At 55.1% G+C, this 10,895-nt stretch overlaps 1 protein-coding gene across 1 annotated transcript; it reads right to left on the bottom strand.

Moving 5' to 3' along the window:
• Window positions 1-1,447: 1,447 nt before the first annotated feature.
• Window positions 1,448-10,080, bottom strand: Nes (nestin). Its single transcript, XM_050118757.1, has 4 exons — window positions 9,167-10,080; window positions 8,173-8,297; window positions 6,364-6,437; window positions 1,448-6,155 (listed from the first exon to the last, which is right to left on the bottom strand). Exons 1-4 carry the CDS (start codon window positions 9,950-9,952, stop codon window positions 1,870-1,872), a joined length of 5,271 nt encoding a protein of 1,756 aa, XP_049974714.1. The 5' UTR covers window positions 9,953-10,080; the 3' UTR covers window positions 1,448-1,869.
• Between the last annotated feature and the right edge of the window lie 815 nt (window positions 10,081-10,895).

Below are 10,895 nucleotides of genomic sequence, written 5' to 3'. Positions count from 1 at the left end.
GGAGCTTTGCTTTGTAAAGCTTCCTGTACAAAGAGCTTGAGTTCTCAGAGCCCACACTGTGTAGATGGTCGGTTAAAATGACAACCACACTGATCATCACAACCAGGGGTGTCCCTGGCATTGTCTAGCTCTTGCCTCTCTTGCTGTTTGGACATAGAACCATTTCCATACACACTGTGCCTCCTACTGTATGTATACCCCTTAGGGAAGTCCTCATTTCATCCTGAGCCCTGTGTGGAGTTCTAGCATCAGTGCCCAGCTGGGATAACTGTAGAGGACAATAAGCTTGTGGGGGTACAGGATGGGGATCTGGTACAGGGGAGGGCTAGTTGACTTAGTTCTGTCCTTGGTGTCCATCCAAGCAGTGGTACCCAAAGGCCTGGAAAGAGGAAGCACAGGATGTCTTGTCCAATTAGAGGGGCAGGTTTTGCTTGCCTGATGCCAACATACTGGTCTCTGTCCATCAGCTGGCAAACCAGACAGGAGAACCTTGTTATTAGTGTACAGAAAGGAGAGAGCGGATGCTTGGGCTGCCAGGAGGGTGGGGTAGGAGAATCAGGATCCTGAACCCCCAGGGCAAGGGTGTGGATGAAATGAACTGGAACCAGAGCAGTTTGGAGGAAGAGGAGCCCACAGAGGAGCCCACAGTGCCAACTGGCTAGCACAGCCTTTGTCTACCCTCCCAAGGGGAGAAGGAGCCTATTCTGGGCTTATGATGGCATCAGTGTGGGCAGCCAGTACCATCTCCATCATGGCATCTAAATGGACATCTGGGCACTGGGCTTCCTCCCTGCAGAGCATAACTGGCAGGTACTTTCTATCTGGGTATCCCACCTTTGAGCCTGTGGGTACGTCTTGCCCTGCACAGATGTTGAGAAAGAGCCCACTAGCAGAACCTGGTTCTGTGCCACTCCTAACATTGCACAGTGTGCCACACCCTTCATGCCCTCACCTGGACAGCTCCCTCATGTTCCCCCTGGGCCTTCTAGCCTTTCCTCTTGTCTCCTGCTGCGGCACATGCCAGGAGAGCTCCGTTGAGGACTGCAGAGGCTTCCCCTGGCCTCTCTCCTGTTCTCCCAGCCTCAGGAGACCACCCAGGGCATAGGGCAATTCAGCTTCCCCTCATGTGTGACCAGGTCTGGAGAAACTGTTGACCCGAGGCTACACAGGCAGACTAGAGCAGGCCAGGCCTCTCTCCTCCCTCCCCAACTCCAACCCAGTCAGTCAGTCATCACAGGCTAGACAACTGTTTAGGTTGTTGGAAACCAGGGGGCTAATTATGCAGGAGACACTGAGGGGTTAGGAGGACATCCAGTGGGGAGGGCCTTGTAATCAGTGCTGTTGGTGGAGAGGACAACCTGGCCTCCCCCAGAGGCAGCCCCTCTATTACACTGCTTCTCAACCAGAAGGACCCCCCTGAAGCCTAGATGGAAGGCACCAGACTGTATAGGGAGGGATGCAACTTTATTTAATCAAGAAAGAGCAGAACAAAGTCTCAGCAGGCTGAGATGAGGTGAAAGGTCAGTCATAATTGCTGCCCTCAGCTCCTCTGGGCATAGGCCAGGCCTGACCTTGTGGGGATGGCACTACTGTAGACAGGCGGGGCTCACAAGACCTGGCCAGAGCAGCCCCTGCGAAAGCTCTGAGCCCAGGCTTCTTCCAGCAGGTGAGATGCAGAAGAAAGGCGGCCTAGAACTACAGGGGCTCACCTGGCTTGAGCCTTCAGGAGGCCCTGACAAGACCTCATCTCCCTCAGCCAGCCCCCTCTTCAGGACACCACAGGTCAAGCTATCAAAGCTAAGGGTTCTGGCCCAGATCAGGAAGGACATCCCCTCTACCATTAAGTCTTCAGAGCCAGAGAAGCATTCTCTAGTCTTCCTCTGAGGACCAGGAATCTCCATCTACTCCACTCAGAGGGAATTCCAGGGACTGACTTGGGCCTAGGTGCACAGGAGAAACTACCAAAGGGGCCTTTAGGGCACCCACTTCCTGTTCCTGTAAAAGGCGTCCCTGGTCCTGGTCCCCATCCAGACCTTCCTGCCCCTCAGACTGCTCCAATCCATTGTCCACCCTTCCATTCATGTGCTCTAACTCCGAGTTGGGGCTCTGGGTATCTCCAACCCCTGGGACCATGCTAGTCACCTCTTGGGGGGCATCCAAATGGTCCTCTCCCTCCAAGGAAACAGACTCAGACTCCTCTGACCCAGAAGGTTCAGCGCTGTCCTGAGACTCAGTGTCCAGGGCAGTCACAGAGCTATTAGCTGCAGTGCCTCTTAAGCCATCATCCCAAGGACCACTGACACCCACAGATCCCTGTTCCAGGAGGTCCCCTCTTTGGGTGATATCCTGGACCTTGAAACCCCCACCAGAGGGCCCTGGCCCCCACCACTGAGCCCCTGACCCAGCCTCTTCCCCATGCTCTTCTTCTCCCTCCTCCCCACTCTCCTCTTCATCAGCAAAGCCGTCAGACTCCCCGCCCTGATCCCAGCATTCAGGCTCCTGTACTGAAGGAACCTGGCCCAGATGATCCGCCGCCCCCTTGGGAACCCCTGGAAGAAAAGAGGCCTCAGTCCCCAGGTCCTCAAATTCCTCAGATGACAGGTCAGAGTCAGGACCTTGCTTCTCCTCCCCGGGTGGGTTGCTGAGGACAGGAGGACCCCAGCCTTCCTCCCTGGCTTCTCCTTGAGGGGAGAGCCTCTTCTCTCCAGCTAGGTCCCACTTTGGGGAGGTAGGGGACCTCAGGTAGAGGCCCAGGGGAGTAGAGTCCGGGAGAGTTTCTCCTAACTCATCTGCCTCATTCTCTTCTCTGCTCTCCTCCCAATCCTGGAGGCCCTCGGGAGTCTCCCCCAGACCAAACTCTTGCTCATCTCCTACTTTCCTCAGAGCTTCAGACCCACCTCCTAGCTGCCACCCAGCTTCCTGGATTTCCTCAGCCTGGGGCTGCAGCTCACAGGCATCTTCCAGGGCTGGGATGTATGAAGAAGGTTCCATGAACTTGGGACCAGGGAGTGCCGGTACAGCCTGTGCATCCTCATCTTCCTCTGTCTCTGAGAGCCTGGGCTGAGGGACAGCACTGCCCTCATGGTCTGTCTCCACTGAGGCCTCCTCTACTCCCCAGGCCACCGCAGGCTCTGACTCCTTGAAGCTCTTGGGTTCTAGAGCATCCCTGCTAGTCTTGGGCAAGTCAAAGATCTCTGACTCCAGAGTGCCTGCCTCCGATGGTCCTTCCAAGTCCTGAGCTATCTTTACCTCCACACTTTGCTCCCCCAGTGATGGGTGCATGGCCTCCTCCCTGGACAGATGCTTTGGCTCCCCTAACCCTATCACTTCCTGCTCCAGTCCATCTCTGGTAGCAGCCTCTGAGCCCAGGGCAAGCTCTTTGGAGTCTTGTTCACCTGTTAGGGCTATAGCCTCATCTTGCAACAGGGGCTCTGTCACTTCTGGCATTCCCTGGGCAACTGGGACCTCTAAGGTCTCCACCTGCTCTGGTGGTCCCTCCATGTCCTGGAAGGCCTCAGCGCTCCCCTTCCTGCTGTCTTCCTCACTGGGGACCCTCTGCTCCTTGGGCTCAGAGCTCCCCAGGCTACAGGCCTCCCCTGTGACTTGTAGCCATAGCTCCCTGTCCTCAGCAGCTTCTTCCTTCCCACTTTGCCCAGTCAGGGGCAGCTCTGCCTCTTCCTCGCTTTCCACGCCTGTCCTCCCTAGGACTGGGTCCTGATTCACTGCTCCGTCCTCCACCATGTCCTCCCACCTCTGTTGCTTTCCAGAGCCAGGCAGCTCCTGCCCCACCTCTGCCAGAGACCTCGCTGATTCTTGCTGCTCATTCCTATCTAGGCAGCCTTCTGCTTCCAGCTGCTGCCCAGCCGCCCCCATCCCTTCTAGAGAGTCCACAGTCTCTAGGTTCCACTTGCCCAGAGATCTCAATTCTTGATTCTCCCTTTCAAGGGGTCTCAGGGTCTCTTGGTTCCCATACACATACCCCAGTGATTCCTGAATTTCATTTTCTAGAGGTTTTGCTGTCTCTCTAGTCACTTCTGGAGACCACAATGGCTCTTGCACTTGCACAGAGTTCACTGTCTGCAGGCCCGCCTCAGCACTCTTCAGTGGCTCTATGTTCTCTGTGTCTGAAGACTTCACTGTCTCCGCTCTTCCTTCCAGTGACACTGGGCTCTGTCTTCCAAAAGGCGTCTCTAACTCTGGCTGTCTCACTGCCAGCTGCTCATCCCCTACACCCCTCACTATCTGTCCAGTCTCTTGTTGAAGAGATCTCTGTATCTCTTGGTCCCGCTCTTCAGGAGACCACAGGGACTTTGGAGTCTCTTTCCCCAGAGATCTAAAGATCTGCTGGTTCTCATCTTCAAAAGACTTCCCCGAGTCCTGACTCTCTGTGTCTAGGTTCTCAGTCATCCAGTCCTTTTTTTCAACAGAACTCAGTGGTTTATGGCTCTCCCTTTCTAGAGATTGCTTGACCATCTGCTGCTCTTCTTCTAAAGACCCCAGGAACTCCTGATCTTCTTTTTCTAGATAGTTCACAATCCCCTGGCCCTCTTCTTCTAGAGACCTCTGTGGGTCCTGGGTCTCCTGGTCTCTGTCTTTATGAGACCTCGGGGACTCCTGAATCTCGTTTTGGAACAGGCCCCCAGTCATCTGGTCATTGTCTTCTAAAGACCTCTGTGGGTCCTGGGTCTCCTGGTCTCTATCTTTATGAGACCGCAGGGACTCCTGTGTCTCATCCTGTACCAGGCCCTCAGTCATCTGGTCACTGTCTTCGAGAGACCTCAGGAGCTCCACTTCTTTTACTAGAGGTTTCACAATTCTCTGCTCCTCTTCTATTTCTAGAGATTTCAGTTGCTTCTGATTCTTGCTTCCTGGTGGTATAATGGTCTCCTGGATTTCATCAAGAGACCTCAGAGATTCCTGATTCTCTCTTTCTAGAGGCTTCACAATACTCTGGTCCTCCTCTTCCAGAGACCTCGGGGACTCCTGACCCTCCTTTTCTATCAGCCTCTCAACCAACTGGTCCTCTTTTTCTACAGACTTTAACGGCTCCCCATTCTCTTTCTCCAGACATCTATAGGTCTCCTGGTCCTCCTCTTCCAGAGACCTCAGGAACTCTTGACCCTCCTTTTCTATTAGCCTCTCAACTATCTGGTTCTCTTCTTCTGGACATCCCAGTGGATGCTGGCTTTTCTTTTCAAAAGCTGTCAATGGCTCTAAGTTCTCTTCTGAAGATCTCACTACTTCTTGGTTTTCTTTTCCTATAGATGAAACAGTCTCTAGTGTACTTTCAGGAGATATTAATTCTTGATCATCCTCAATTCCTGGGTCTTCTTTTCCTAAAGGCTTAGACAGCTCAGGAAGCCCCCTTTCTAGAGTTTTCTCTGACTCTACATCCTTTTCTTCTAAAGACTTCAGCAGTGTCTGTTTTTCTTCTGAGCTTTTTAGAGTTCCCAGGGTCTGGTCTATAGACCTCAGAGAATTGCAATTCTCCTTCCCTGGTGTCTCGTGGTTCTGGATTTTCATAGACATCAGTGGCTTCTCTTCTGGAGCCTCTAGGGTTTCCTTTTGCAAAGGACCCTGGGAATCCTGGATTTCTTCCATGTCCAGACCATCTTCTTGTGTCTCCTGTGCCGAGCTATGCTCTCCTTTTACCTCTATGGCAGCTTCTTTCTCTACTAGCTCCCAGATTTGCCCTTCATCTTCCTGGAACATGCTAGACACTCTAGACTCACTGGATTCTTCATCTTTAGTCTCTAACACAGGGTGGGCTGAGGAGGTCAGATCTTTGGGTAAGTGGCTGAGCTGCTTGCCCCCAGGCTCCTCACTGGTGGAAACAGACACGGTGGCTTTGGTCCAGAGAAGCTCTGGACCCTGTTGCCTCCCACCCTGTGTCTGCAGCAGGGAACGAGGGGCATCCTGGGCTCTGGCTTCTGCTTTTGTAGGACAGGGAGCCTCAGGCATGGGTGGGATGGGTGTGCTGGCCAAGGTGGGGGTTTGGGCCTGAAGGAATCCCTGGGTCTTCCGAAAGGCTGTCACTGGCGTCTCAAGGGTATTGGGCACAGGGGAAGGGAGGGGTGTCGGACTGAGGACAGGGAGCACAGATCCCAGGTGCTGATCCTCTGGTGTCCGAAGGAAATGCAGCTTCAGCTTGGGGTCTGGAAAGCAGAGTAAGAAATGTTTTAAGTATGCCCCGACCTCACCGTGGAGCAGCCCTCACACCGTTGCCTGACCCCCGCTGGCTAGAGGATGGGAACACGGCACAGCTGGGGTTATGTAGGGCAGACCTAGACTGCTGTGCTTAGGAAGGATCTTCCTAAGTAAGTGGAAGTAGAGCTTCCAGGAGCAGTTGGCTCCGCCTCTTACCGTGAAAGCCACGGGAAGCCTGGGAACTTCGGGCAGGTGTTTGCAACCGGGAATTCTCAGCCTCCAGCAGAGTCCTTGCGGGGGAGAGGAGGGTATGGGGGGGGGGGGTATAGGGTCAGTTTCAGCTGAGATGCCATGTCCTGAAACAGCAGGCTCACTCTCTATGACTATAATCATACAAAAGCTACACAGTCAGGACAGATAGCACAGACTTGGTCACAGGAAGACCCCACATGCAGATTCCCATAGTTAGACACCGGCCACTGAATGGCTAATGCTCAGATCAACCTCCTCAGACCAGTCTCCGGCTCCCCACCCACCGCCGAGAATGATGACCTCATCCTCTGCGAGGGAGGCCGATTCTCATGCTAATTACTGCCTTTTGTCCACACCACCATCTGGAGGGCCGGAGAAGGGGGGCTCCTCAGGGGAAGTGGAATTCTCAGGCTGTTCCCGTGGGATGACTCCCTCCTCTGCTGTGCCCCCAGAGCTGGTGACAGACAAGAACAAAAGAATTCAGCTCCCCCTCTCCAAATCCTTTTCAGACTTCAAACACCGGCGGTTACATTCTTCTGTGCTGCCTAGACCCTTCCCTCAGAGCGCTGACATCTTAGGACTTCAAACTCTTCAGGGCAGAAGTCTTTACATTCATGCCCCTGCTTCAGTGGCCTGTGGAGCCGTTTGGAGGAGAAATCAATTCACAGGGGATTCCGAGTAGTCTCTTGTTTCTGTCCATGACCTACGACACTTGGTTCTGTCCTCACACAGCATCCTGCCTCCTGCCTTGTACACGTGGTCGTGAAATACTCACTGGCTCTCCTCTGGGCCCCACTTCCACCTCCACTCCTACACCTGTCTCAGTCCTACCACTTTACCGATGGATTCTGGAGAAGTGGGACACTGCGCTGGCCTGGTACTCTAGAGTGAGTGATATCCCCAGCCCTCCGCAGTGGGGCTCCCAGATGGGGTCTTTTCATACAAGTTACATATACAGAGTCTATACCCACAGAGCCAATTCGCTCAGCCTCTCCGAGGCAAGCAAAAAGAAAAGGGGGGAGGGTAAGGAACTGGGCAGGGTCAGGGACTCTAGGGCTTAAAGGAAGGCTAGGAGGCTAGCGCTTACCCTGGACACAGTTGAGCCTAGCTCAGACAGCAGGTCAGCATGAACAGGCCCACCCGCAAGGTCTCTTTTCTGAGTCTGCCCAGGTATCTCCAGGATGCGTGCACAGAAACTGCAGAGTGTCTGTCTTCAAGAGAAGTCAGATGCAGATGCCTGTGCCCTCCAGTTTCCTCCCTGAAGACTGAACTGTCCCTTTAAGCATTGCCACCTCTTCTGGTCCTGAGCTGAAGGGGCAGCAGAGGGGCTCAGGTGGAAGTCTAAGTGTGAAAGTGACAGCTGAGGTGGCCAGTGAGATGGTTCAGTGGGCTAAAGTACCCGCCAAGTTCGACAACAACCTGTTTGATCCCTGGGACTCAGAGGTCCCCATCACAGAAAATGCATACATAAATAAATGTAATACAAAACTGCAGGTGAATCTGAGGGCTGGGCAGTGGTACGGAGTGGTGAGTTCTCTCACAGAGAACTGCTCACAGCAGCGATGTGGAGCTGCTCAAAACCCCTGTAACTCCAGCTCCAGGGGGCCCAGTGTTGTCTTCTGGCCTCTTAGAACACCTGCCCAATGCTGCATATACATAAATACACATAGATAGATATTTTTATAAAGCAGCAGCTGAGGTTCACAGAAAGGACAAAGCCAAGTTCCTGGGCCCTCCAGGCAAGGAGTCAGCGCTGTGTGTGCATCTGTGTACCTGTATGTAGCCACCTCCAGACTAAGTGACATCTTGAGGTGTGCCAGTTGCTGCCCACCTTCCAGGATCTGAGCAATTTGGCTCTGTAGGCCCTGCTTCTCCTGCTCCAGGGCATCCACAGCCAGCTGCAAAACAAGCCAGGGTGAGTGAAGGGGCCTCCGCTCAGAGACTCTCCTGTTCCTCTGCCTACATCCTCCCTCCCAGAGCACTAGACTGGGTACCCCAGACAAGGGCAGGGGACACTGGAGCCTCTCCTACACTAGGCTTCTCTTGAGAATGTTGCCTAAATGGTAGCACATGTTGAGAATCCAGTTCCCATGGGAGAGGAGATGGGTTACAGAGGAAGAAAGGGGATAAAGTGGAAACAGAAGGAAAAACAATTTATCAAGAGTTGGCTTGGAAGGGCTTGCAAGGAAAGCAGTTGGGCCCTCACTGTCCCAGCTCCTCCGAGCAGCCCTGGTTCCTCTACTTCCCACGTGTTCTGGAATCTCTCTCCTCCAAGAGGAGGGGGAAGGTGGCCACTGTCGGGACTTCTGTCTGGGCCAGGCAAGAGGCTGCTTTCTCAGCTGTTGGTCACATCTGTGCAGTATGAGGGGGAGGGAGCCCCAGGCCTCTGGGAGGCGTTCCAGGCAGCTGAGAAGTCATAACACCTTGGTTGCTAGGAACCTTCTGGAGCTGAGGGAGCACGTGTTTGAAACCTTCTGATTGACAAAAGCATAGGGAAGAGCGCACGGAGCCATCCTATAGGGGAGTTGCCGATCAAAGAGTGATGAGCCGCTACAGTGGGTCTTGCCCTCCAGGCCTTACAAGTGGGTTGTACCAGAAGGTCTCAGAATTCCATCCTCCCTGCCTGGACAGGAAAGTCTAGGGTCTATGTGTTCTGGGCAAGGGCTCCTGAATACAACTGCCCTTGCTCCATTCCCTTCCTGAAAGTTTCTTAGCATCGTAAACACTTCCTACAGCTTAGTCTTACTCGGGTTGGTGACCTCCTCACCTGGAACTTTTCAGTGGCTTGCAGCCGGTCCTGCCAGCGGCCCTCCAACCTCTGTTCCAGCGCCTCTCTGCGCTCCTGGAGGCCGTCGCGTTCAGCCTGCAGCTGCAGCAGCTCAAGGCGACCCTCTCGAGCACCCTGCATGGCTCGGGCCAGTCGCTCGCGGGCTTGGCCCAGGGAGCTCTCCATGTGAGCCACGCGTTCCTGGTAGTCGCGCACCGCCCCGCGCCACGCTTCGCCTAGCCGTCGGGCCAGCTCCTCCACCTCCGGGGCCCGAGCGGGCGGTCCGTGGGGCGGCGCGGCGAGCCGGGGTGGCGCACAGGCAGCCTGCGCGTTCAGGTGCGCGCGCTCTTCCTCGTGCGCCGCCCGCACAGCCTCTAACTCTCGCTCCAGCTCCGCAACCCGGGTGCTCAGCCAGCCCTGCGCACTCTTCTCCGCCTCGAGCGCACGCCGGCTGCAGGCGACCTCCTCGCTGGTCCGGTCCCGGGAGAGCCGCACCTGCTGGCACCGACCCGCCACGCCCTCCAGCTCTTCAGCCAGGTTGTCGCGCTGCATCTCGGCCTCGTGCTTCTCCCGCCAGCGCTGATCGACGAGGACCCGCAGCGCTGCCAGCTCGTCGTCGGCTCGGGCCCGCCAGGAGGCATCCCCGGACTGCGCCCGGAGTCCCCCAAGCTCCGCGCTGAGCAGCTGGTTCTGCTCCTCCAGCGTCTTTACCCGGGTCAGGTAGGCCTCCAGGCGGCGATTGAGCTCCCACAGCTGGAAAGATTCCTCCCCTACACAACCCTCCATGTCGCTGGTCTGACCCACCGAGTGCGGGCGGACGTGCAGCACTGGAGAAGGGAGCGGCCTTCGGAGCTTTTAGGGGGAGAGAGTGGCGACTACAGTGACCCAGCGGAAGTGGAGGACTCCCGGAGGGAGCGGGAGCGAGGGTATTCATACTCCCGCCAGTCGGGCGGGAAAGGGGGCGGCACCCGGGTATTAACCCTTTAGGGTTCAGTGTGACATGCAGACCAAGCCCTGCTTCACTGGGGTACATGAGAATGGAACCAAGGAGGCCGCCCGGCCCTGAGAGATCCCGTCCAATGTGGGTGATTTTCTGAGGGAGGCTTGAGGAGGAACAGCCAGACTCCACATGAACACCCTGGATAGACAGAACTGGGCTTGCGGACTTCCTTTCTCCACACACATTCAAATCCTCTGAGACACAACTTCTCTACTACAAAATGACTTTAGTGTTGGAAACCTCGTGAACTGTTGAAAAACGGATAATGCAGTGTTCTGTGTAAAATAGTGAACACTCACCCCCATAGAGGCAACACTGCAGAGACACACACCCAGCGCAGAAAGAACCCACTACTAGGAGTAGCCTCCCTGTGGTCCGATGGTGGAGGTGGGATGGAGGCTAGCCTGGGCTATCGACACCCCTCTCCCCACATTTTTTTTAAGATGGTCGATCTCGCTATGTAGCTCAAGCTGGTCTGGAAATCATGGAGATCCTCCTGCCTTAGCTGCTGCAGCTGCCTGCGCCAGCAACCCCTGCCCAGCCAGGCCAGCTGATGTTAACAGACAGAGTGTCCATTTCTTACCCTCACAGGGACACGGGGACGTCCTGTTGCCTCCCCCTGAATCAGGAAAAGGAGAATGGGAAGGGACACCATAGGCTCAAGAAAGTTTTTCTCTTATGTCGATCCTACGGTTGTCATTACTCATTGGGAAGTTACGAAGCTCTCAG

This window comes from Alexandromys fortis, unplaced genomic scaffold (assembly GCF_014885135.2).
Source record: "Alexandromys fortis isolate MF-2015 unplaced genomic scaffold, M_Fortis_MF-2015_v1.1 scaffold_152, whole genome shotgun sequence".
Taxonomy (NCBI): Eukaryota; Metazoa; Chordata; class Mammalia; order Rodentia; family Cricetidae; genus Alexandromys; species Alexandromys fortis.
This window is presented reverse-complemented; position numbering and strand designations above follow the sequence as displayed.